At 44.7% G+C, this 27,263-nt stretch overlaps 1 protein-coding gene across 5 annotated transcripts in view; it reads left to right on the top strand.

Moving 5' to 3' along the window:
* Positions 1-21,818, top strand: part of ankrd10 (ankyrin repeat domain 10) — a 59,378-nt gene extending 37,560 nt beyond the window's left edge. For 2 of the 5 annotated variants that reach the window (XM_033023151.1, XM_033023150.1), the window contains exons 4-5: positions 3,806-4,050; positions 19,653-20,552. In XM_033023151.1, the coding sequence (XP_032879042.1) occupies positions 3,806-4,050; positions 19,653-20,149 (742 nt within the window). In that variant the 3' untranslated portion in view covers positions 20,150-20,552. Of the gene's footprint in view, positions 1-3,805; positions 4,051-6,544; positions 7,482-19,652 lie in introns of those variants that run through there. The other 3 variants (XM_033023149.1, XM_033023153.1, XM_033023152.1) reach the window with 3 other exon arrangements.
* The last annotated feature ends 5,445 nt before the right edge of the window (positions 21,819-27,263 follow it).

Below are 27,263 nucleotides of genomic sequence, written 5' to 3'. Positions count from 1 at the left end.
TGGAGCTCCCTGACATCCACGGCCTCTCCTGAGACTGCGAGCTCCCGATGTAAAGTCCACAGGCCGCCGTTGGAGCAATCCCAGGCAAGGGATTGACTCCGATGGTTAAGTCCACGCCTCCGCGGTGGGGCCCAAGGTCAGTCCGAGAAGACCTCCAGCTCCATCGATGGTAGGCCGCAGAGCGACCGGAGAATGCGACCCAAAAATTAACCGCATCTCCGATAAGGTAAGAAACTGAAAAAAAAGTTTCCCCCTCCCCCCACATAAAACCAGAGAACATTTACACAGATGTTTAACACATACTAGAAGTTTTTTTTAATGAAAAAACAAACAGATTGTTTGCGGGCCTGCCAATCATGCAGCGCCCCTGGTGGTCATAGTCTCCCCCAATTTCAGGGTACCATAATGTTTGGGACACAAGGCTTCACAGGCATTTGTAATTGTGCCTGTAAGTTTAATTGCCTCCTTGATGCAGGTATAGGGGAGCTCTCAGCACCCAGTCTTTCCATCACCTTTGGAAACTTATTGCTGTTTATCAACATGAGGACCAAAGTTGAGCCAATGAAAGTCAAAGAAGCTATTATGAGACTGAGAAACAAGAATAAAACTGTTAGAGACATCAGCCAAACCTTAGGCTTACCAAAATCAACTGTTTGGAACATCATTAAGAAGAAAGAGCACTGGTGAGCTTACTAATCGCAAAGGGACTGGCAGGCCAAGGAAGACCTCCACAGCTGATGATAGAAGATTTCTCTTTATAATATAGAAAAATACCCAAACACCTGTCTGGCAAATCAGAAACACTCTTCAGGAGTCGGGTGTGGATTTGTCAATGACCACTGTCCACAGAAGACTTCATGAACAGAAATACAGAGGCCACACTGCAAGATGCAAACCACTGGTTAGCTGCAAAAATAGGATTGCCGGATTACAATTTGCAAAGAAGTACTTAAACATAGAAAATACATGCAGGGGGAGGCCATTCGGACCTTCGAGCCAGCACCGCCATTCATTATGATCATGGCTGATCGTCCCCAGTCAATAATCCGTGCCTGCCTTCACCCCATATCCCTTGATTCCACTAGCCCCTAGAGCTCTATCTAACTCTCTTAAATCCATCCAGTGATTTGGCCTCCATTGCCCTCTGTGGCAGGGAATTCCACAAATTCACAACTCTGGGTGAAAAGGTTTTTCCTCACGTCAGTCTTAAATGGCCTCCCCTTTATCCTAAGACTGTGGCCCCTGGTTCTGGACTCGCCCAACATTGGGAACATTTTTCCTGCATCTAGATTGTCCAGTCTTTTTAAAAGAGCAAGCACAGTTCTGGAAGAAGGTCTTGTGGGCAGATGAGACGAAGATGAACTTATATCAGAGTGATGGCAAGAGCAAAGTATGGAGGAGAGAAGGAACTGCCCAAGATCCAAAGCATACCACCTCATCTGTGACACACGGTGGTGGGGGTGTTATGACCTGGGCATGTATGGCTGCTGTAGGTACTGGTTCACTTTTCTTCAATGATGATACAACTGCTGATGGTAGTAGCGTAATGAATTCTGATGTGTATAGACACATCCTATCTGTTCAAGTTCAAACAAATGCCTCAAACCTCATTGGCCGGCGGTTCATTCTACAGCAAGACAATGATCCCAAACATACTGCTAAAGCAACAAAGGATTTTTTCAAAGCTAAAAACTGGTAAATTCTTGAGTGGCCAAGTCACTCACCCGATCTGAACTCAATTGAACATGCCTTTTATATGCTGAAGAGGACTAGCCCCCAAAACAAGCATAAGCTGAAGATGGCTACGATACAGGCCTGGCAGAGCATCACCAGAGAACACACCCAGCAACTGGTGATGTCCATGAATCGCAGACTTCAAGCAGTCATTGCAGGCAAAGGATTTGCAACAAAATACTAAACATGACTACTTTCATTTACATGACATTGCTGTCTGTGTCCCAACCATTATGGTGCCCTGAGGTGGGGCTATGTATAAACACTGCTGTAATTACTACATGGTGAAACCAAAATGTATAAAAATGGCCTTAATTAAAATCTGAAAATGTGCACTTTTTTTTATCTCTTGTGGTACATGAGATGTGTACATCTCAAATTGTGGCGTACAGAAGCAAATAAATAAATGATGGGTCTTTGCCCCAAACATTATGGCGGGCACTGTAAGGGAAATTAGAAATTTAGCACGAGAGAGAGAAAGAGTTGTAGAACTCATTGGCTTTTCTGGTGAGTGAGTTTGAAAGTGGTGTGGAGGGGTAGATTGAGAACAGTATCTCCACAATAGGGTGGGGGCCAATTGTAATGAGATTTTGGCAGGATAAATAATTGAGGATTGGAAGGGACTGGTGGAACTGGTTAAAGAGATACACTTTACAAGAGCACACTAAAAATACGAGGGGCCAAATATTATCTATGGGGTAATGAGTTTTGTTTAGAGGCAATGCTGAGTTGATGCCACTGTTAAGAGACGGATGAAACTTATTTTGTTAACACTTGAGAGGAGCATATTTGAAAAAGATCCTTTTTAGTAAGAAATTGGAAAATACCCTAAATAGCTCTTGTTTATTTTAAACCTAGATATCATACCAGAGAAAGGATTTCAATACCTGAGATTTATCCCATCCCTACGAATGACGTGAATATTAAAAAAACCTACAGAAAGCAGAAATCTTAAATGAAATAGAAAATATTGGAATCTATGGCAAGGGAAGCGGTTGATGTTTCAGGTCAAAGACCCTACATCGGAACTAGAAGGAAAGAAAATAAGTGTTATAAAAGAAGATATTTCTGATAGGGTAGAAATTGGGCAACATGGGGATAAGCAGTAAACAAGGTTATCTAGACAATGTGTGAACTTCTGCATGGTCTATTCAGTGCTAGGGTGTAAAGGTCTTGGGTGTAAAGTGAATAGGCAAATTGGCAGGAGCATGGCATGGAGCACAGGATCAGCCATAAACTGAATAGTGCAGCAAACTCAGGGCCACAACCTAATGTCCCTTGTACTTACCCAGGTCTCTTGTCACCCTGCAAACACAGTTACAATAGAGTCGTATCACTGAAAGAACAACGTAGATTAGCTTGCAAAGTTCAGATCAGTTAAGGGAGCCAGGACGAGCATCAGTCTAAGCATTACATGCTCGACCTCTGCCACACCATGTTTCTAATTTTAGAAACCATTAATGTATTCTAATTGATACTACCCCAGAACTAGTGAATCAGATAGAATAAGATAGCTGCAGAGAGCACATGATTGTAAGCAAGGGGCAAAAGAGATGATGGAGGATTATTTGAGGTATTTAATTTTGAATCATTTTAAAATGTATTCATTCAAGTATTTCCAGTTTGAACATTAGAGCTAAGGAAAGTGCCACTGGTTTGTGCTTCCATTTTTTAAACATTAATGATATTAACATTTAACAAATAGTCCAGATTGATGATTTAAATTGATAAATGCCAGATTTTTCTCATCCGAGTGAATAAAAAGGTTTTGTTTGAAACTGCATTTCTAAAAAGAGGTTGAATTTGCTAGTGATTGGCTACTTTTGAAATCCGCTTCAGATACCCATGCTTAACTATACTTTCCAATTAAGCAAAGCTAATTTCAGAACCAAGTACAAATGCTCTAATGCTGTTATTGGTAGATTACTTTAACGTATTTATTTGTCATGCAATTTTTCATATCGCCTTCAACAAATTGCCCGACTAATCTTTCCCATATGTCCAGATCTCTCCTGTGTTTGAAACATTGCGCCAGGGTGGAGTGTAATTGTTTCCATGTTGCTTTGTGCAGTTTAAGGAATGCCAATGGGTTGACAGCAGCTCAGCTCGCCCTGGCTCAGGGGTTCGGTGAATGCTCCCAGTTCCTGTGCAGTGTGCAGAACCATCAGCTGAATGGTTTCTACACCAATGGCATCGCCAGCGGTCTGTACCGGGGTAACCTGATCACAGACGGACTAAACGGCTACACAGGAACTAACCGCAAGAGAAGCTACGAAGAATCTGACTGCAATGGATTTAAGAAACCTAGAACTGAAGGTATGCATCTTCATCCATTTATTCATGGTATTACTTTTCATAAACGTCATGTCAGATCATTTTTGCATTTGAGTTGTTATCTTGGGAATACTACAGTAATCACCCGAATAGAGAGAGGAACAAATATCATCCATCTTATGATTACATGCACCATCAGCTATAACTCGGTATACAGCTCTCTCACCTAATAGTAAGAAAGTACAGTTCATACGCACAAATTTGCTTCAGTACAGTGCTGAGGGAGTGCTGCACTCCCAGCAATGTTCTGTTTCAGAGGCAAGGTTACACTGAGAAAATCTGCATCCTCAGCTAAATACAATTGACTTCTGATCACTTGCACCATGCTTCCTAGGTCAATGTTTATTACTCAGGCAACACTACAAAAGCAATATCGGCATAGAATCCCTGCTGTTTTAATGATCTCGGCGTGCATGGATTAATTATTGTATTTTCTATGTTTTGACCATGATTCCACATTACTGACATTTGAACTACTTTGACAATTAAGGCAAATCACCTTATCATTTCACTTCAACATAGGATCTTCCATCATGAGATGAAGGGATTTTGTTTTCCCAGATGTTTTACCAATTTAAGGGTCTCCAAATAATCCCTTCCCTGTTCTAGACGTTCTGGAGCAATGGGACATTCCACAAGTAAAAACCCAACCCGAGTTCAGGAACACTTCATGAATGCCTCAAATAATTCACACAATTGTAATTCTAAATTTGTTTTTAACATGTAGCTTGGCCTTTCATTCCTGGAATACCTGGGGTCTGATTTTCCACTTGCTCGTTTTCTGGCTTTTTTTTCTCATATCCCTTTTTAACAATGCAAAGGATTTAAAACTGATCACTGCCGAGGACTCAATTCACATTTCCTCTGCTTGTAGTTCCTTCGAGCTAGGGATGGATCATAGTCTTGGATCTTGGCTTGATCCCGGAGAAGTGGGCAATATGATAACCTAGCTGTGAATACTCAATGCCAATATGTAACAGACTCCAGTCCCTGTCTCTCCACGTTTTCTCTCTGCATCCAGGCTCTCAATAATTAGGTGGGAATTGCTTGCACTTGTAGTGTGTATAGATCCCATCAGCATTGACTCAACAAACTGTTCCTGCACGGCATAGAGTCCAGTCAGTATTAACTATTCCTATTTGACTCATGTTCACCTTTGTATTCAAAACGTTTTAACTTGTTCCCCAAATTAGACATTTCTGCCTCCAGTGGAAATATAATTGAGATTCAATTTTTTCCTTTGCTATACACCTCCCACCTCTCCATACATCCCTCGCTACTCTCATTTCTCCATTCTCCACTTACCTCCTTACACTCCGACCCACCCTCTCTACCTACCCTCCATTTTCATCTCCACATTCCCTCCGCTCCCTACACTCCTTCTCTCCACTCTGCCCTCCCCCCCCCCCCCCCCTCTCGCTACACTATCCGCTCGGGCATTTTATTTATTTATCTGCCACATTTAGCATATTTGAGACATTTTCTAATACATTTAAAATATGTTTTAATATCCAACATCAGCACACTGCTTTGCCATGGAATAGCTGGACATTTTCCTGACAAGTTCAGGGATCTAAAATCAAATGGCAAGTATTAAAAATAGGGAGTGTAGGAATTTTGATTTCATTGCTTAAAAAAAGGTATCACATCACCATTGAAATAATTAAAATGCATTTTAATTAAAATTTACTGTGCAAAGGCATCACTGAGTGTTAGTTGTTGATTTTTCAGTAATACCAGGGGCACATTGAGAATTAATCAGGGTACACACAGTATGAGCATCATCAGACAAGGGTGCCTCACTGGTGGTGACACACAGGAGAGGTGGATGACGCACTCGGAGTAGCAGTCTGGCAAGCTGTGTACACACTGGGAGTGATTATCGGGAGAGGGGTGCAGTTACTGGAAGCTCTGTTGGGTGGGAAGTGTACTAGACAGTGGGTCACACTTGGAGTGACTATCAGGGCAGAGGTGTGTCAAACTGGGAACAACTATTGGGAGAGGGGTGTAGCACACTCGGACCATTGTCGGGAGAGAGTGAACTAAACTGGGAGTGACTGTCAGGAGAAGGGTGTGTCACGCTGGAAGCGACTATCAGGAGAGGGATATAGCATAGCGGGACCTTTGTCGGGAGAAAGTGTTCTAGACTGGGAGTGACTGTCAGGAGAGGGGTGTGTCACATGGGAAGTGATTATTGGGAGTGACAGCGCATTGGGATCGGCTGTGGGAGACGGGTATACCACATTGGGAGAGACCTTTGGGACAGATATACTGCAGTGATAGCATGCTGCCAAATACTCTGGTGTCGTAGACTTACAATGGAGCCCTCTGATAGACAGCTTTGATGTTTGCAGATAATATGGTTACTGCGGAACAAATTACAGGACTTGCAGTGGGTCCATGTTGGTAGGCTGGTCTCGTCTATGGAGCACGCCGATATGCATCTGTGCTTACGGCAGATTCCTCCTTCCCACAGCTCTAGGCATTGATGGCTTCTGGACAGCAGCAGACAGTATCGCCGATGACAACCTCGGCATCTTCGGTACAGAGCTGAAATCTCGTGCCAGTTCAGTTGGGGTTGGAGGAATCCCAGCTCAGGCCGACAACAATCAGATCACGATGGACCCCGCAGCTCAGGATGGGGTGTCTCTTAGGGGCCATGATTTTGAAGTCTTCACAGTTTCTCCCATGCAGACTCCGTGCCGCTGTCTCAATAAATACGCTTATGACTTTTGACGTCCTGCAGTTACAAAGGCTGCTTTTGCCCTAAGTGTGACTCGTGACCTAGACCGCTGCCTTCCAGCGATCCCTTACCATCGCCGCTCGATTGGCATAAAGGAGTGTTTTAAAACAAAAACATTTGTAAAACCTGAGCAACACTCATTTTGGAGCAATTGTTTCTGGAAAGCTGCCAAGGTATCAGCAGTGATTGTAATCCATTTGCTCTGGGTTGCCTGAGTCCTCATTAAGTACAGGTTTTTTCCTGCATGGATTAAATGTACAACATACCAGTGGAAATCTGTTCTATCTTGATCTTCGTCCGTTATGGTTTGCTTTGTTTGGACGTGTTGTCCCTCTGAAAGATCCCTCCAACCCACTCTGAAGAGTAATGAAGTACACAAGACTATCTACCCCTCAGATATTAACTCAAAAAGCAGACAATACTGCTGTAATCTCATTCCTTTATGTGGGATCTTATTGTGGAACATTGTATGCTCTGTTTCCTGTGTTATATTAGTCATGTTTCATAAATAACTTCACTAGCAGTGAGTTGCCCTGGGATGTTCTGAGGTTACAAAAGGTGCTGTAGAAACTTTTTTACTTCTGATAGCTTTGGTGCTTTGAGATGCTAACATGTCCAAACACCGTTTCCAGTAAGGTTTAAAAAATAAATAAATACCTTTGATACTTCAGTGCTGTTTTTTCTGTCTTTGTTGTTGGTTTTATTCTCATTCATTCATTAACGCAGCAACTCCCAAGCTGAGGAATCACTGTAAAAGCTTCTAACCTTGCTTATCCAGTATTAGCAAGCTGTTCAAGTGTAATTGCTTTCATAGCCAAGTCCTAGTTTATTCATCTCTGTGTCTGATGGATTGGTGCTGGCGTCCCGCTCAAGTGATGGTAGTCACTTCCCCGTTCCTCTGGTCTAGTTCAGACCCATACGATCATACCCAGTCTGCTGAGCTTACCTCACCTTACCAAATAGACTCGCAAGTGGTTACGAAGCTCTGAATATTTTATTCCTGCTGCAGAAACCTGGTAGCTCCGTGATGTTTTATATATGTGTGTGAGAATCTAATTTGTGCTGACTTTGATCTGCTGCAACAGAGATTTGCAGACATACAGGTTTGTAGGTTAATTGACTTTGGTTAAAAAAAAATTGTAAATTGTCCATAGTGTGTAGAATAGTGTACAGGGATCGCTGGTTGGCACGGACTTGGTAGGTCAAAGGACCTATTTCGGCGTTGTATCTTCAAACTAATCTCTAAACAAAACTAAAAAAACTTTATTTGGCTTTTATCACTTAATTTATCACCACTGCTGGGCCACAACACTCACAAGAGCACGACATCTGCTAAATCGACTAGACTGTCTTACCAATGTCTTACCAATCTGAATTTACAGAAAATAATATGAATTATTCACAAAGAGAACACTGGGAACACTGAAGTTTGACATTGTACAATGTTTGCATTCCACCACTGCTTGGAGAATGTTTCCTCCCCAGACATGAGCACTCTGTAAAACATAGCAAGGGGAGAACATCTTTGCAGAATGTAAACACTGATAGTACAGCCTCATGACTCAATTTACAATTTTCGGACAAATATGATTCCGTAATTGGATTTTTGCTAGACTGTAATTACAAGTTTAAACATTCAACCCCATAACCACTCAAAAGTCAACTTTACACTGATTAAGTAAGTAATCCATACCACTATATGCAGGAAAGGGCAGCCAGTGAATGTGATTCAGGTGCATATACTGAGCCTTGCACTGTAGTCTTATTTATTGGGTGCAAATCGGACCCGTTACTGAGAATTTCACACCTGCACCAAGGTACCAATGAGTGTAAGCCATGAAAAAAAAATATTCCAGCCATATTAATGCAGAATTTAAAAAAAAGATTGAGGTATGACAATAGGTGCAGGAGTATGCCATTCAGCCCTTCGAGCCAGCACCGCCATTCACTGTGATCATGCCTGATCATCCACAATCAGTACCCCGTTCCCGCCTTCTCCCCATATCCTTTGACTCCGCTATCTTTAAGAACTCTATCTAACTCTCTTGAAAGCATCCAGAGAATTGGCCTCCTCTGCCTTCTGAGGCAGAGAATTCCACAGATTCACAACTCTCTGGGTGAAAAAGTTTATTCTGGGTGAAAAGGAGATGGTGGGAAGAGGCTTAGAGCTTTTGATTCAATTAATCCATTTCCAGAGTTAGGAAATAACTGGTCCGAAATTCATTGCAGTACTTAAATGGTAGAGGATAATTATAGAAAGAGTGGGAGGGAGTATGGGGGAAAAAGCACCAAGCAACAACTTAAAATCAACCTGAGGTATCCCTGACTTGAACAGCAAAGTCTCCAAAGGTTTCCGTTCAGGTTTCCTAAGTGGGACAGGGGCATTACAGTACAAAGGCAAGGAGGTCTTGCTTCAACTGTAGAGTGAGACCGCACCTGGAGTACTGCTTACAGTTTTGGTCTCCATATTGAACAGAATATTTGATTTGGTGGGTGGGTGGGGGTACAGGAATAGATTACCCAATAGATTCCTTAAGTGAGGATTTGTCATGAGAAAAGACTGAGCAAAAATGAGTCTTTGGGAGTTTAGAAGATTTAGTTTAGTTTAGAGATACAGCGCAGAAACAGGCACTTCGGCCCACCGAGACCAGCAATCCCCGCACACTAGCACTATCCCACACACACTAGGGACAATTTACAATTTTACCAAGCCAATTAGCCTACAAACCTGTACATCGTTGGAGTGGAAGGAAACCAGAGCACCCGGCCAAAACCCACATAGGTCTTGAGGAGAACATACAAATTCTGCACAGACAACACCCGTAGTCAGGATTGAACCCCGGTCTCTGGTGCTGTAAGGCAGCAGCTCTACCGCTGCGCTGCTGTGCAACCCCTTGGTTTTATTTAAATGTATGGTTCTGAGGGAGCTTGGCAAGTTAGATGTGACAATGTTTTAACTACTGTGGAGGAATGGGCCCAACACTGGGTAAAATTCTCATCATAAGACAAAGTGAGTGGAGGAATTTCCTCTCAGACTGCAAATCTTTGGAATTCTCTGCGCTAAACTGGAGTGTATATGAATGGAGAGTTTGGGGGCCGGGTGGTGGGGCTGAGGACAACCATAAGCACTCTCTCCCTCAGGTATAGCAAAATGAAGGAGCTGTTCATCAACCAGGAAGTGGAGAGGAGAACATACCCCAGTCTGTATCAAAGGTGCCGAAGTGGAGATGGCTGAGAGCTTCAAGTTCTGTGTAATTACCAATCGGGTGGCCAATCCAACCACATTGACCGATACAGCACACCAGCGCCACAACTTCTTCAGAAGACTCGGGAAATTCAGCACTTCCCCAAGGACACTTGCCATAGAATGCTAAGTGATAGGAGCAGAATTAGGTCAATCGGGTCATGGAGTCAACTCTGCCATTCAATCATGGTTCACCTATCTTTCCCACTCAACCCCATTTTCCTGGCCCTTCTCCCCGTAACTTTTGACGCCCTTATGAATCAAGAACCTAGCAAACGTCGCTTTAAAAATACCCAATATCTTGACCTCCACATCCATCCATGGCAATGAATTCCACAGATTCACCACCCTCTGGCCAAAGAATATCCTCGTCATCTCCATTCTAAAGTTATGTCCTTTTATTCTGAGGATGTGCCCTCTGGTTCTAGACTATCTCATTACTGGAAACATCCTTCCTGCATCCACTTTATCTAGGCCTTTCACTATCTGGTAGGCTTCGATGAGATTATCCCCTCATCTTAAACTCCAGCAAACACAGACCCAGACCCAGCTCCTCATATATTAACCCAATCAATCCTGGGATCAATCTTGTAAACCTCTGGACCCTCTCCAATACCAGCACATCCCTCCTCAGTCTGAAGAAGGGTCTCGACCCGAAACATCACCCATTTGCTCCAGAGATGCTGTCTGTCCCGCTGAGTTACTCCAGCTTTTTGTGTCTTTCTTCGGTTTAAACCAGCATCCTCAGATATGGGACCCAAAACTGCTCACAATGTACCAAATGTCGTCTGACCAGTGCCCTCAGCATTGCATCCCTGCTTTTATATTCTAGTCCTCTCGAAATGAATGGTAACATTGCATTTTCCTTCCTTACTACCGATTCAACTGCAAATTAACCTTTTGGGAATCCTGCACCAGCACTCAAGTCCCTTTGCACCTCCGATTTCTGAATCCACTCCCCATTTACAAAATAGTTTGGACTTATTCCTACTACCAAATTGCATGACTGCACAATTGGCTATGCTATATTCCATCTGCCACTTCTTTGCCCACTCCCAACCTGTCCGAGTCCTTGTGCAAACTCCTGACTTCCTCTACACCACCTACCCCTCCACCTATCTTCATATCATTCACCAACTGTTCTGCCCAAGATCACAAGAAAATGCAGAGAATTGCCGATTCAGCACTGTCCATTATACAAATACAGCTTCAAGTTGTCTTTCCTGCTTTACCAGCATCCGTGTGCAGGTTCCGTATTCGGGAACGTTAGAGACAAAGTTTGTACTGGTTTCCCACCAATGCTCAAGCACATTTGCAGTTGTGCACCTTTCACAATTTCACAGCATTGAATGGATTCTAGGAGCCCGAGTACCAAACTCGACTCCTGGAAACCTGATCATCTTTTAAAGATCAATAACAGTACATGCTCACATTATTATCAGTTTTATCCACTTTCAGGATGTAGGCAACCCCAGGCAAAGCTTGTTTCTGGACACTAGGAAATCCATTTCAGTACCATAGAAATGATCCTCGTGGCATGCATCACAGCCCTTGTCTCAGAAAGTATTGCTGTAGTCCAGCCATCGTTTTCCCCAGGTCCAGGACGATGGGCCGAATGGCCTAATTCTGCTCCGAGAACTTATGAACATGTTCCAGGCCAGTTCACCACAAATGGATGGATGGATTGAGAAGCAAAGAAGTTCCTCTAGAAAGCTCATTGTTCCATTTCTTCATCCTCCAACGTCTTTGTTCGATTCTCACTGTATCTGCCCCACATTGTACTTGTGCATATGACAATAAACTCATCTTGACCGATTTTGCTCCTAATATAGTTTTTTTAAACTTTGCAGTCACCATGCAATAACAAAATTGAGCAATTCAGATCAATCCTTTGAGGGGGAGAATCTAATTAGCCTGGCCCTGTGTGTGTGTGTGGGTAAAAAGGGAATGTTCGAGTCTTCAGGATTAACAAAGGAAATCAAAGCAGGTGATGGACTTTTCCCCAGTTCCAGCCTCTCCCTCGTCTTCAGTTTATATCTCCATACCATGCCTTCAGCTACTTGGGCCCTGAGCTCTGTACGTATCTCCTTCTCGTTAACACCTGCTGTGTTCATGGTGTCAGTCCTTGTTGTTCCAGGATGTATCTCAAAATTTGTTATTGTTACAGGTCTCAAACATCCATGTAAGCGAAGAGATTACACGGCTTAAAAACAAGCAGTGGCAATTTCTTCCATAATCTTGACAAGAAATCTTGCCGACTGAATTGAATAGACTAGAATAGACTTTAAAGGACACAATACTGTTGCTGAAGGCTCCATCGTAATTCCTCAGACTAAGTCAGTAGCCTGTGGCCTGTGAGAGGATGCACAGAAGCCTGCAGGTCTCGTATATGATCAAGTCCAAGCGAAAATTACCTCTGGACCTCCTTTTCTTAGTTTCGATCTCACTTTCACCTTGAAGATTTTCAGTGTGAGGAAGATACAGAATCAAGGAAATGTACAGCATAGGAGACCATTCAACCCATCAAACCTTGGTGGCGCAGCGGTAGAGTTGCTGCCTTACAGGGCTTGCCGTGCCAGAGACCCGGGTTCGATCCTGACAACGGGTGCTGTCTGTACAGAGTTTATACGTTCTTCCCATGACCACGTGGGTTTTCTCCGGGATCTCCGGTTTCCTCCCACACTCCAAAGACGTACAGGTTTGAGGGTTAATTGGCTTGATATAAATGTAAATTGTCCTTAGTGTGTGTAGGATGGTGTTAATGTGCGGGGATTGCTGGTCGGTGCGGACTCGGTGGGCCGAAGAGCCTGTTTCCGCACTCTACCTCTAAATTAAACTTGGTTGGATTGACAGAGGAGTGCAACTCTGATGAAATGACTGAGCTGTGCATTGTCACCGTCTGAATGACAGGCCTCTGAAAATGCCTACAAGTGGCTGCCCATCATTCTCACCGCAGTCTGATTACAGAAGCTGGCCATCACCAAGGTCTGAGATGACAGTAACACACCGTGCCTTGATATAACCAAGGAGCTTTGAAAGATGTCGCCCAGTCAACGGGACCCAGATGTTACTTGACAAGGAGACTGGGTTTCTTCTGGTTGGACCGAACACACAAATATTTTCGTATCAACCTGGATATCAATGGTTTCATAATGAACAAGAGAACATTCTTTGACTAATAATAAATATGGAAGTTAGAGCTGATGGTACCTAAATTATTTAGTTGGATCATTAACCGGATTTGATAAAGGAACTTGAGGTTAATGAACCATTAGGAGGTAGTGACCATATTATGGTCAGGTTTAATCTACAATTGGAGAGGAAGAAGGGTGGATCGGAAGTGTCAGTGTTACAGTTGAATAAAGGGGACTATGGGGCCATGAGGGAGGAGCTGGCCAAAGTTGACTGGAAAGATACCCTAGCAGTGGAACAACAGGTGTTTCTAGGAATAATACAGAAGGTACAGGATCAGTTCATTCCTAGGAGGAAGAAAGATTCCAAGGGGAGTAAGGGGCGACCGCGGCTGACAAGGTACGTCAGCTTTGAGAAGGCTGAATAAAAGAGAAAAAGTACAACGTAGCAAAGATGAGTGGGAAGCAAGAGGATTGTGTAATGTTTAAAAAGCAACAAAAGATAACTAAAAAGACAATACGGGAGAAAAGATGAGGTACGAAGGTAAGCTGGCCAAGAATATAAAGGAGGATAGTAAAAGCTTCTTTAGGTATGTGAAGAGGAAAACAATAGTTAAGACCAAAGGTGGACCCTTGAAGACCGAAAAAGGTGAATTTATTATGGGGAACAAGGAAATGGCAGATGAGTTGAACACGTACTTTGGATCCGTCTTCACTAAGGAGGACACAAAAAATCTTCCTGATATAGTAGTGGCCAGAGGATCTGGGGTGACGGAGGAACTGAAGGAAATCCACGTTAGGCAGGAAATGGTGCGGAGTTGACTGATGGGATTGAAGGCTGATTAATCCCCAGGGCCTGGTGGTCTGCATCCCAGGGTACTTAAGGAAGTGGCTCTAAAATCGCGGATGCATTGGTGATAATTTTCCAATGTTCTATAGACTCAGGATCAGTTCCTGTGGATTGGAGGGTAGCTAATGTTATCCCACTTTAAGAAAGGCGGGAGAGTGAAAACAGGTGCTGGAGTGGAGATGGCTGAGAGCTTCAAGTTCTGTGTAATTACCAATCGGGTGGCCAATCCAACCACATTGACCGATACAGCACACCAGCGCCACAACTTCTTCAGAAGACTCGGGAAATTCAGCACTTCCCCAAGGACACTTGCCATAGAATGCTAAGTCATAGTAGCAGAATTAGGTCAATCGGGTCATGAAGTCAACGCTGCCATTAAATCATGGTTCACCTATCTTTCCCACTCAACCCCATTTTCCTGGCCAGTTAGCCTGACATCGGTGGTAGGGAAGATACTGGAGTCAATTATAAAAGATGAAATAGCTGCACATTTGGATAGCAGTAACAGGATCGGTCCGAGACAGCATGGAGTTACGATGGGGAAATCATGCTTGACTAATCTTCTGGAATTTTTTGAGGATGTAATTAGGAAAATGGACAAGGGAGAGTCAGTGGATGTAGTGTACCTGGACTTTCAGAAAGCATTTGATAAGGTCCCACATAGGAGATTAGTGGGCAAAATTAGGGCACATGGTATTGGGGGTAGAGTGCTGACATGGATAGAAAATTGTTGGCAGACAGGAAACAAAGAGTAGGGATTAACGGGTCCCTTTCAGAATGGCAGGCAGTGACTAGTGGGGTACCGCAAGGCTCGGTGCTGGGACTGCAGCTATTTACAATATACATCAATAATTTGGATGAAGGGATTCAAAGTAACATTAGCAATTTTGCAGATGACACAAAGCTGGGTGGCAGTGTGAACTGTGAGGAGGATGCTATGAAAATACAGGGTGACTTGGACAGGTTGGGGGAGTGGGCAGATGAAGTTTAATGTGGATAAATGTGAGGTTATCCACTTTGGTAGCAAAAACAGGAAGGCAGATTACTATCTAAATGGCGACAAGTTGGGAAAAGGGGAAGTACAACGGGATCTGGGGGTCCTTGTTCATCAGTCTATGAAAGTAAGCATGCAGGTACAGCAGGCAGTGAAGAAAGCGAATGGCATGTTGGCCTTTGTAACAAGAGGAGTCGAGTATAGGAGCAAAGTTGTACAGAGCCCTAGTGAGACCACACCTGGAGTATTGTGTGCAGTTTTGGTCCCCTAATTTGAGGAAGGACATTCTTGCTATTGAGGGAGTGCAGCGTAGGTTTATAAGGTTAATTCCTGGGATGGCGGGACTGTCATATGCTGAGAGAATGGAGCGGCTGGGCTTGTACACGCTGGAGTTTAGAAGGATGAGAGGGGATCATATTGAAACATATAAAATTGTTAAGGGTTTGGACACGCTAGAGGCAGGAAACATGTTCCCGATGTTGGGGGAGTCCAGAACCAGGGGCCATAGTTTAAGAATAAGGGGTAAGCCATTTAGAGCGGAGACGAGGAAACACTTTTTCTCACGGAGAGTTGTGAATCTGTGGAATTCTCTGCCTCAGAGGGCGGTGGAGGCCGGTTCTCTGGATACTTTCAAGAGAGAGCTAGATAGGGCTCTTAAAGATAGCTGAGTCAGGGGATATGGGAAGAAGGCAGGAACGGGGTACTGATTGTGGATGATCAGCCATGATCACATTGAATGGCGGTGCTGGCTCAAAGGGCCGAATGGCCTACTCCTGCACCTATTGTCTATTAAGACTGTAACGGGTTATGATTAGTTGAACTAGGCATGTTGTTGAGGTACTCATACCAAATTAGCCTGTGAATACACTTGACATGGTTTAAGGCAGTGTTTGTTGATCATCATGGATAGTTTCACTCAACATTCTTGTCTGAATTAGCAGCATTTTCACCGTGACGTTTCAATCTAACTGTTTAGTTTATTGCCGCATGTACCGAGGTACAGTGGAAAGCATTTTGTTGCGTGCCATCCAGTCGGCGGAAAAACTATACAAGCCGTCCATAGAGTTCAGATACAGGATAAAGGGAATAACGTTTAGTGCAAGTCCAGTAAAGTCCGATTAAAGATAGACTGAGGGTCTCCACCGAGGTAAATTGTAGGTCTTCAGTTGTTGAGAAGACTGTTCAGTTGCCTGATTAAAACTGGGAAGAAACTTTTCCCTGAATCTGGAGGTATGCATTTTCAAACTTCTGTACCTCTTGCCACATGGAAGAGGGTGTGTCCGGGGTGTGACTAGTCCTTGATTGTGCTGGTGACCTTGCCGAGGCAGCGTGAAGTTTAAATTGTTCACAGGGTTTAATTGAATGTGGGATTATATTCAATCTCTTATTTTAAATACTGTTTGTACAAGTTAATACATATATATACACATGAATCATAATTCACTTCTACTGCAGGTGAATGAATAAGGAGGGCCATCATCAGGCTCTTTTCACCATGTGGGTTTCCATTCCTTGAAGATTCTTTATCCCTCTCTCTTTCCTCTCCTTGGTCTTTGCTCCTCCAATCTGCTACAAGCTGACTTCATTAGACTTTTCTGGACATCTTGGCCTCTGTTTCTTCTGGCCAAAAGGTTAAAGAGTGAGTCAGAACATAATCCCTGTCAATGGCCTGGTGTTGAATCTGTGTCACGTTCATGAATGGCAGGGTGGGATTTCAAAGAATGAAAAAGGCGATAAGAAAGGTCTCACTGGTGGTGCCGTTCCTTTCATTCAAAACGTTCTCTCAGCGGAACATAGAACCTATTCAGGGAAAGACAACTGGGAAATATTAAAGTTCTAATTCACTGATTTTGGTGAAAAGTAGTTTGTTGCCGCACAAAATATTAAGATATTAATATTAAGGTTAAATAGCCAAAGGAAATGGCAGAACCAGGAGGTGTCAGTGGAGAGAAGAGGAAGAGAGATCTCACCAAACTAGCATGGACTGAGATTCGGGGTGGGTTTTGTGGGATAGGCCTGATCCCCGTAGTTAGTCTGCACATCAATGTAACGTTATGCTCTGTGGTTCCAAGTACACAATACTTGTAAAGCTTAAAATATGTGCAGCTAATTAAATTCTTCCAGCAGCTTTGTACACGTGTTATTCTACACCTTCTGTTGCAACAATAAAGAAATCTCAATACTGAACCAAATGTTCCAGTCCCGTACTTTGGCTAGTTGGCTTATTTTTAATGTTACATTATTCTTCTGCATGGTTCCCAATCAGTTTCACTCCCCAGCCCTGATAGGTGACAACTCGTGGTAATTGCATCTTGTGAGTGTTCTGCCCCTAAAATGGGATTCTCCGTGACCCGGACTGGAGTTAAAACTGGCTCCATTCCCTGTAGGGTGCAGTCAGGAGCTGAGTTTGCAGCCAGTGCTTTGCTACCAGGTAGGATGTCTTGTGAAGATACACAGAACCCATGGCAGAAACTTTGAAAAGGAAGAATCCCGTCCCTGGAGCTAAAACTCTAGGCAAAAGGTACAGACGTCTGAAAATGCACACTTCCAGGTTCAGGAGCTGTTTCTTCCCAGCTGTTATCAGGCAACTGAACCATCCTACCAACAACTAGAGAGCAGTTCTGAGCTCCTACCTACCTCATTGGAGACCCTAGGTCTATCTTTGATGGACTTTACTGAACTTTATCTTGCACCAAGCGTTATTCACCTTATTCCCCTTATCATTTATCTGTACACCGTGGATGACCGGATTGTAATCATGTATAGTCTGACTGGTCAGCACACAACAAAAGTTTTTCACTGTACCTCGGTACACGTGACAATAAACTAAACTAAACTAATTGAAAGGCAAGGAAGTTTATCATTAAAAAACGCAAGCAATCTCTCCTTCCCAAAGCCTATTGCATCTTATCATCATCCTCAAATTTGCTGCACTAACTTAACTTAAGCTCCCTGGTCTTAAGTGTAAAGCCACCTCAGCACCGACTGACTGTCCCCTCACTCCTAATAAGGTTCTCCATGCCTGCCAGCCACATACCCGATGGAATCACCATCCTCTACACAGCAGTCATGAGCACCAGGTTGAAATCCTGTTCCTGCTTCAAATCAGCTTTCTCTCCTTCAGAGCTACTGGATCCAACACCTCCTCCCCAGCCTTTCCACACTTCCCCACAGCCACCTGCACCAGTGTAAACACCGTGGTGTGATTTCATGTTTAATTAGACGAGTGTAGCTGGGACATGTTGGCCGGTGTAGGGCCTGTTTCCACACCGTATAACTCTAGACTATGAGTCTTAAGTTGTATAAACGTTTGTTGCCGTGTTGCTGGTGTATGGTGTAGTGGGAGGAGGGACTGGAGGTATCGGGTGAATTTGGTTGCAAGGAAGGATGGGGAGTGGCTATTCAATGTTCAGAGCCAATACCTGCCTGGTATCCACACAAATATCTGCTACTTGCAGCGTAACAACCCGACCACGACCTTACCCAACACCTGATCTTCACCCCATCCAACACCCTGACCACCCAACCCAACACCTCACCACTACCCCACCCACACCCTGACCAACACGTCCTACATTAGACCTTCACCCCAATCACCACCCCACCCACGTCCAAACTCCACTCCACACACACCCCGATCACCACCCCAACCATCCCATCACCTGATCACTACCCCAACACCCTGACCACCACCTCACCTATCTCCGACCATCACCCCACCCAACACCTGACGTTCACCTCACTCAACCCAACACCCAACGTCCTCCTCACCCAACCACCATCACATGCCAACACCCGACCACTAACTCACCCAACAACCAGACCTCATCCCCACCTGACCACCATGCCACCCAACACCCAGACCTCAACCCCACCTGACCACCATGCCACCCAACACCCAGACCTCAACCCCACCTGACCACCATGCCACCCAACACCCAGTTCACAACCCCACCCTATTCCTGGCCATCACTGCACCTGAAGCCCCAACAACCACCCAGCCCAAGAGCCAACCAACACCCAACCACCACCACCTCCAACATCCGACCCCCACCCAACACCCCAGCCGTAATTCCAGCCAACATCTGATCTCTTTGGCTCGACTACCTCACCCAACAACTGCCCCAACTCCATCACAGTCTGAATTCACTTTGGACCCCCACTCCCCCTCATGTATTCTTCACCTTTAATTTTTTTTGTGTGATTGCGTGTGCATGTGAGAGTGTGAGTTAGTGTGTATTGAGCGAGAGTGTGTGTGAATCTGTTGGTGATTGTGTAGGTGTGATTAAGTGTGTGTTAGTGTGTATTAAGTGAGAGAGAGTGTGTGTGAGAATCAGTATCAGTGAATGAATGAGTGAGTGTGTGTAACCAAGCTATGCCTGGAGGTCCACGAACCAGCCCTGCCTCAGACTGTTGCCGCTATGGGAGCTGGGGATGATGTCTACCCCTGCATGATATACACATGGTGCCTCAGTCGATTGAGACGGTTGTTGATGGTAGCTGTGAGTCTGCCCAAAACCAATTACAATTGCGATCTACATTCATTTCTGTCCCAACTAAAGGGTGTTAATAGTTTAAAATGGTCCTGAGAAGTAACATTTGAAATGTTCCCACTCCCGCAGGTCTGTTTCTCAGTACCAGTGCAGGAGGCTTCAGTTTCCTGGACAAGCCGGTGACCAACCAAGCCTCTGCCAATGGGTTTGCCCACAGTTTCAGCTTCACCTCCCACCAAGTGAACGGAGGGAACGGCGACTTGCGCGGAATGGCCGCAGAATTTACCGGCGGTTTTTGCAACGGGCCTGCCTCACCCCCCCGCGGCGGAAGCACATTTCAGGGCCAGGGGGTGGTGGTGGGCTCGGGGCTCTCCCCGCCGTCATCCGAAATGTGCGGTGCCCTCCACCAGAACGGCAGCCCCAGCAACTATGTGGCCGCCAAACCGCTCACAGAAGGGCTCCATGGCGAACACGACCCACTCCACTACGGCCACTACCACGGCTTTGGAGACACGGCCGAGAGTATTCCCGACAACAGTTACATGGAGCATTCCAGCTCGGTCAAGGTGGAGCAGAGTTACAACAATGCGGTCTGTAGCGCAGTCCACCTCTTCCACGGTTCATAGGGTGGATTGCTGAGGAGCTAGTCACGGGTGGCGGGTTGATGCTTGATGGCGTCTCTATAGTTGGTCACACTGATTGTTTCCCTTATAGGAGTAAATACAATGCTTGAACATTGGAGATACATTTCAACTTAAAATGGTATTGTCATGTTTCTCTGAAATTCAGGTTGGGATCCACATCCCCTGGGAGCGTGGTTGGTTGTGGTGACCATTCCCTCAGTTGATGGAGAATTATTTTTGGCCAAGTTTGTTATTGCATTGGCTCAATAAAACTGGCTCATAGAAACATAGAAAATAGGTGCAGGAGGAGGCCATTCAGCCCTTCGAGCCATCACCGCCATTCATTGTGATCATGGCTGATCGTCCCCTATCAATAACCCGTGCCTGCCTTCTCCCCATATCCCTTGACTCCACTAGCCCCTAGAGCTCTATCTAACTCTCTTAAATCCATCCAGTGATTTGGCCTCCACTGCCCTCTGTGGCAGGGAATTCCACAAATTCACAACTCTCTGGGTGAAAACGTTTTTCCTCACCTCAGTCTTAAATGACCTCCCCTTTATTCTGAGACTGTGGCCCCTGGTTCTGGACTCGACCAACATTGGGAACATTTTTCCTGAATCTAGCTTGTCCAGTCGTTTTATAGTCAATAAAACTGGGAGGCAATTTTTGTAAAAACCACAAATATCACTTTTGTTTACTTTTGTTCTAATGATTAAACGCCAGGGATGGAACTTGTAACTGGAGCTGGTGATGGCCCTGGCTCTGTAAATTCTTCCCACATGAATGGAACTTTTTACCTTTAATTAGTGATAAAATTATGGCTCTTTATAATTTGTGTTTTTGATAAACTATTTTACAGTGGTTGTCCGTTGTTGAAAAAACCCATGGTGTGGATATGTCAGTCTAGCAATCAGCTATTTATGATCTGGGTTAACTCAAGGCCACATGGCCTGATCCCACAAGTGATGATCATGGAAAGTGCTCAGTGAATCTGGTGATCTGGCAAACTGAGAGATGGCAAAATCCCAACTGCTCCGATGTTTGTTGTGGAAGAAACCGTTCTCTCTACCAGCCTACCACTTTGTGACCAGCCCACACAAATATCCATCCATAAAATACATAAATGTTGAGAGTGATGATCTGACCTATGTTTCAGTCTAGACATTACCAATTTATTGGCAGGTTGGTACAACCATATAACCATAGAACATTGATGTGTGTGTGTTAACGATTGATGGTTACATGTTTAATGTGATGAAAGATGTTTTCTTACAATTGTATACTTACAGCCATTTCTTTTCTTTTCTGCATGATTGAGAATTCACACCAGCGCTATCCAACTCTGTTTGGTTCCTAGCTCTCTGCAAATCTTGGTTGTTGGGTATTGGTTATCTCAGCAAGTTGATGTTCTGTTTAAAAAAAAATAAAAAAATATGTGTGTTTCTATCCATTTATAAACGAGATATAATTGTTAAATTTATATTTGAAGGAAAGTGCGTACTTCCGACGATTTCTGCCTATAAACATGTTTAAAACCATTGTACTTGCAATAATTCTCTCACTGCATGTTTCACATTTACCTGCTGCATTGGAAACTTTTACTTGTTTTTGTAAAATGATCGGTTTACAAAGGTATGAATAAAGATTTTTCACAATATTGTTTAAAAAAAAACCTGCCAAGCTGTGTTTTGTTTTGAGCAATCTGAACGTGGTCTATCAATTATCCCAGTTTTATTCTTTTCACCTCCATTTTCTCATTGACCTATTCATAGCTTGTTGGATCTTAGATGGGTATTTCAGAATATTACAACCCAGCAGCATGAATATTGTTTTCTCTACCTTCGTAATGCTTGCATTCCCTCTTTCTCCGTCCCTCCCCCACCGTTGTCCTCTTGTTAATTTAACAATTTGTATTCCTTTGTTATTACCTCGTCTCCAGCCAACAATGGACCATTGTGGGCTCTACCTTTCCTGAGTGCACGGTGCCATCTGCTTTGTTCTCTATCTTCTCATACCTCTAGTGTCCCCCTCCCTAACTCTCAGTCTGATGAAGGGTCTCGACCCAAAACGTCACCTATTCCTTCTCTCCAGAGATGCTGCCTGACCCGCTGAGTTACTCCAGCATTTGATGTCTTATTTCAGAATATTGAATGGTTTCACTACAAACAGATTTAATTGACCAGCATCTGTGGCTGACTTCACACATTTTTATTCTCTCTTAAAAGCAGACGGAGCATTTCTGCTGTTGTGACTGATTCTGATAACTTGCAACTTGATAATTTAATGGCTCAGTCCAGCAGACCAGTTTACATAAATAGAAAGATAAAATTTGAGTCTCAGAGTGTTAACACTTTCATTGAGATTGTTTTTTGTAACTCACTGGCCAGGCAAGCTGTTAAACACCAGTTGCAAGCTTGTTCTGGTACAACAGAGGCCTCAGCCGAATATCCACAGCCTTCGTTAATATCAGGCTACCCTCCACGGTCTACATCACAGTACATCTCACATTTTGATCTTGTTGCATTACTGTCTGACCTGCCAAGACTCATTGTGCGGAAGTGGCACATTCTTGATAGATGATGAAGAAAGGGTCAGCGGTTAGCCCTTGGCCTTTCACCTTTCTCGTGCAAGCGACTCTGAGTCCTTTGTCACTTGAATTGTCTAACAGCTTGCTTTTCTCAATTAAATGAGGAATGTGAACTCAGTCATTTAAGTCCACACCAGAGGATGTGATTTATTTGATGAACGATGAGGTAGGAAATTACGGGTACAATTGAATCTCCCGATGAAAACTACGTTATTGCTTGGTTTATAATTGGATCCATCTTCTTAAAGTTCCTCTCAAAAGTCTGTGTGAGTTTACAATATCTGGTTTCCAATGTCTGGTTCCCCACATCACAACAGTGACAAAACTTCAAATAGCACTCAATAGGTGCTCAAGCACTTTGGGTTGTATTGAGAAGGTGAAATATCTGAGCAAAATGCAATTCTTTACCGGCTGTTGCGAAGAGAGATGCTCCCAATTCCGAGAGGCCAATGAACTTGTCACAAGTTGAAACGATGATGAATAATTTGTCGAGACTAAATCTGCAAAATGAAGTAAGCAGGGATTATACAAACATTGTCCAACGTGCAGAACACTCCAGCAAATCAAACAAGCAATGTTCTATGTCAACTGGCTAACATTCATTAATTAAGGGCCTGTCCCACTGTACGAGGTAATTCAAGAGCTCTCCCGAGTTTAAAAAAAAAATCAAACTCATGGTAAGCACTTAGAATGTACTTAGCAGGGATGTCTCTTAGCGGCTCGTAACGCTAACGGCAGGTACTCGGGAAGTGCAGTAAGCTCGTGAAGACTCGTGAAGATTTTTCAACATGTTGAAAAATGTCCACGAGAGCCCTGAGTACTTACGAGCGGCAATTACCGTAAATCTCCGAGTTCGAATCAGGAGGAACTCGGGAGAACTCTTGAATTACCTCGTACAGTGGGTACTTAAGACCTTATTTTAAGCTTAACTGGATCCCCTGTTAGAGTCATACAACATGGAAACGGGCCTTTCAGCCCTACTCCGTGCCGATGGAGGATCGTCAAATTTTATTACAACTGAGGATTGATTAATTCCAAGATACAGCATGCAAACAGGCCCTCAACCCACTGAGTCCACACCGACCTTCGATCATCCGTGCACACTAATTTTATGATATCCCACTTTCGCATCCATTCCTTACACACCAGGAGCAATTTACAGTAGGCAATTAACCTACAAACTCTCACGTCTTTGAGATGTGGGAGAATACCAGACCACTCGGAGGAAACCCACACGGTCACAGGGAGAACGTGCAAGCTCCACGCAGATGGCACCCAAGATCAGGATCAAACAACTGATGCCATGAGACAGCAGCTCTACTAGCTGCACCACTGTGCCACCGTATTTCATAGTCAAGAATAAAAGGTATTTAATTGTCATATGTACCGAAACTGAACAATGAAATTCTTACTTCCCACAACACAACAGGTTTGTAAACACTGTACACAATAGATAGCATAAGAAATAAATAAAAAGTCAATTAATTTAAAAAAACACAATATAGTGCAAAACGAAACAAAGACCCAAGTGCAACCAAGACGATCATATTTCAAAGTTTAATTGGAGTTTGAAGTGTTCAAGGGGCCTGATGGTTGTTGGGAAGGAGCTGTTTCTGAACAAGGAGCTCATAGTTTTCACACATACCTTATTTCCAATGGCAGGAGTGAAATGAGAGCATTGCCAGGATGGTGTGAGACCTTGTTAATACTGGCTGCCTTTTTTAGCCAGCATCTATAGATTTTTTCAATGGTGGGAAGTACTTGCCTGACCATACCTGTGCCTGTGTTTGAACTGTGAATCCTATTGTTACTGTGGACACAGAAGGTACAATTACTCTAACTAGACACTGAAAAATCCCCATAGACGATTACAGCAAAAAGGCAATAGGCACCTTGAAGATAGCACATTTTTTTCAATAATGCACATTTTGGGTATTGCCGCAATTCTTGCCTTCCAATCACCCCTATACAATGAAGAAGGGTTTCGGCCCGAAACGTCGCCTCTTTCCTTCGCTCCATAGATGCTGCTGCACCCGCTGAGTTTCCCCAGCAATTTTGTGTACCCCTATACAATCAGCGGCCTGGGCCCAAGTTCTCTCATTTCCTTCCTCAACCTCAAGGAGGATTCAGAGCAATTTCTTGGAGTTTAGCCTGTGGAATTTGGCATCAATGTACACCAAGTGAGCACTCATTGCAAACAAGGGTTTAAAATGCTCCCCGAAGCACAGAGTAGAGTCGTTCCAGGTTTGCACGCACCCTGAGCTGCCCAGAAGCTGGGAAATTACTGCCATCTTGTGCCCAGCTGCAGAACTGTATTTGCATTGGGTCTTCCTGAGTTTAGATTAGAAATACAGGCCCACGCCGACCAACACTCACCCCGTACACTAGTTCTGTCCTGCACTCTAGGGACAATTTACAAAGGCTAATTAACCTACAAACCTGGATTTTTTTTTGGAATGTGGGAGGAAACCGGAGCACCCTGAGAAAAGTGACACAGTCACACACAGGGAGAAAGTGCAAACTCCGTACAGACTAAACCCATACTCGGGGTCGAAGCCGGGTCACTGCGCCACTGTGACGACTTCTGGTTCCTGTGAATTAATTCACAAATGAGAGAAACTTGGAAGCTGAGTTTTACTAAGCAACTAGACCAAGTTTGGTCCCTGTCAAACGGGAGGGCTGGTCTCCGAACGCAATATTCCACCACTCAGCCATTGCCCCCAACTGCGCAGGGGCAGCTGACGGGTTCCCGTTGTGACACGAGTCGCGGCAACCTTCCCCAAGTGCGTCTCGCCATCCCTCTTCCTACCCCTATCCTCCTCCATGTCCCCTCATCCCCAACATTTCCCCCCTCCTCTTCACCCTCCCTCTTCTTTCCCCCCTCCCCCACTCCCTCCCTCACTTCTCCCTCCATCTCCTTTCCCCTACCCTCAGTCACTGCCTCCCTCCCTCCATAACCCCTCTCCTGTTCCTACCCCCCCTGATATCATTGTGAGGTGGAACGCTGCTGTGTTTTTTAAAACTGAGTTTTTTTAAATGTAATTGAGATCCCATTGTGATGTCATTATGTGTGGAACATTGCTGATGGGCAGTTTATGTAAATTGGATCCCATTGTGACGTCATATGCTTCGAACTGCCAGTGCAGATGGAAAAGATTTTTGTCAAATTGTTTTTTGTAAAGTTTAAAATGTGAATAATTTGTAAAAAATGCCATCAATCTGAACGAAACTTGCCACAGGGCACCACAAGACAATGCTAAGTAAGGTTGGACAAAAATTGTAGCACTATCATGTACCATTTTGGCATAATTTTAGGATCACTGTCATCACAGAAATGCACACAGACATAATAACAAACAAGATGAGAGTTTTAGTAATATACTAGACCAAGTGCAAACCCATTGGGTCTGCACCCGCAACGCAAGATTCCACCACTCATCCATCCCCCCTATGCAAGCCGTTCCACATCACAATATTGTGCCACTCACGCATAGCCCCCAACTGCACAGGCACGGCTCATCCCCCAGCACCCCCTCCTCTTCACCCTCCCTCTTCAATTCCTAGAGAGAGAGGGGTTAGAGAAGGAGGGGTGGTAGAGATAGAGGGGTGATAGAGAGGGGGGGGAGGGGGTAGAGAGGGAGGGGGACTAGAGAGGGATGGGGTAGAGAGGGATGGGGCAGAGAGGGAGGGGGGTAGAGAGGGAGGAGGGTAGAGGGAGGGGGACTAGAGAGGGAGGGGGTAGAGAGGGAGGGGGGTAGAGAGGGAGGAGGGTAGAGGGAGGGGGACTAGAGAGGGATGGGGGCAGAGAGGGAGGAGGATGGTGGTGGCGAGGGAGAGGGTTAGAGAGGGAAGGGGGTAGAGGGATGGAAGCTAGAGAGGGAGGGGAGGGAGGGGTAGAGAGGTAGAGCAGAGAGGGAGGGGGTAGAAAGAGGGAGGGAGGGGGGTAGAGGTAGAGGGAGGGGGGTTGAGTGGGGGGGAGGGAGGGTAGAGAGGGAGAGGGCAAGGGAGAGAGAGGGAGGGGGTAGAGGGAGAGGGGTAGAGAGGGAGGGCGGTAGAGAGGGAAGGAGTGTAGATAGGGAGGGGGCATCTCCCTCCTCCACATCTCCCTCTACCACCCCACTCATTTCCCTCATCCTCCTCCCATTCGCTGCCCTAGGACCTACTCAGGTCATAGAGCAGAGCCAGGGCCTGGAACTTGGCCTGGTTCTCATACTCAGCCCGGCCCCGGCTGAAAACTCCAGCCGTCAGCTCGACTATAGTGCAGGCTACGACTTAACCTCCAGGTTCATCCCTGACCACGGACCCCGGCTTGTCCCTGACCAGGGACCCCAGCACCACCCTTCCCACCGGGCATCGGACGGCAGCAACCGCCGCCACGAGAGCACTGGATTGCCGCTCCTTCCCGGAGAGTCCCGTCCTGCCTGGTGAGTGCATTGTGATGTCACTCGGGTTGTTTTTTCCAAAATGGGTGAGTTTTTGGACTGTTTTTAAAACTTTAAACGATTAAAAAGTTTGGAAATTTAGGTGGGA

Source organism: Amblyraja radiata, chromosome 6, assembly GCF_010909765.2.
Source record: "Amblyraja radiata isolate CabotCenter1 chromosome 6, sAmbRad1.1.pri, whole genome shotgun sequence".
NCBI lineage: Eukaryota > Metazoa > Chordata > Chondrichthyes > Rajiformes > Rajidae > Amblyraja > Amblyraja radiata.
The sequence above is the reverse complement of the archived record's forward strand: the minus strand, read 5'-3'. Positions and strand labels throughout refer to the sequence as shown.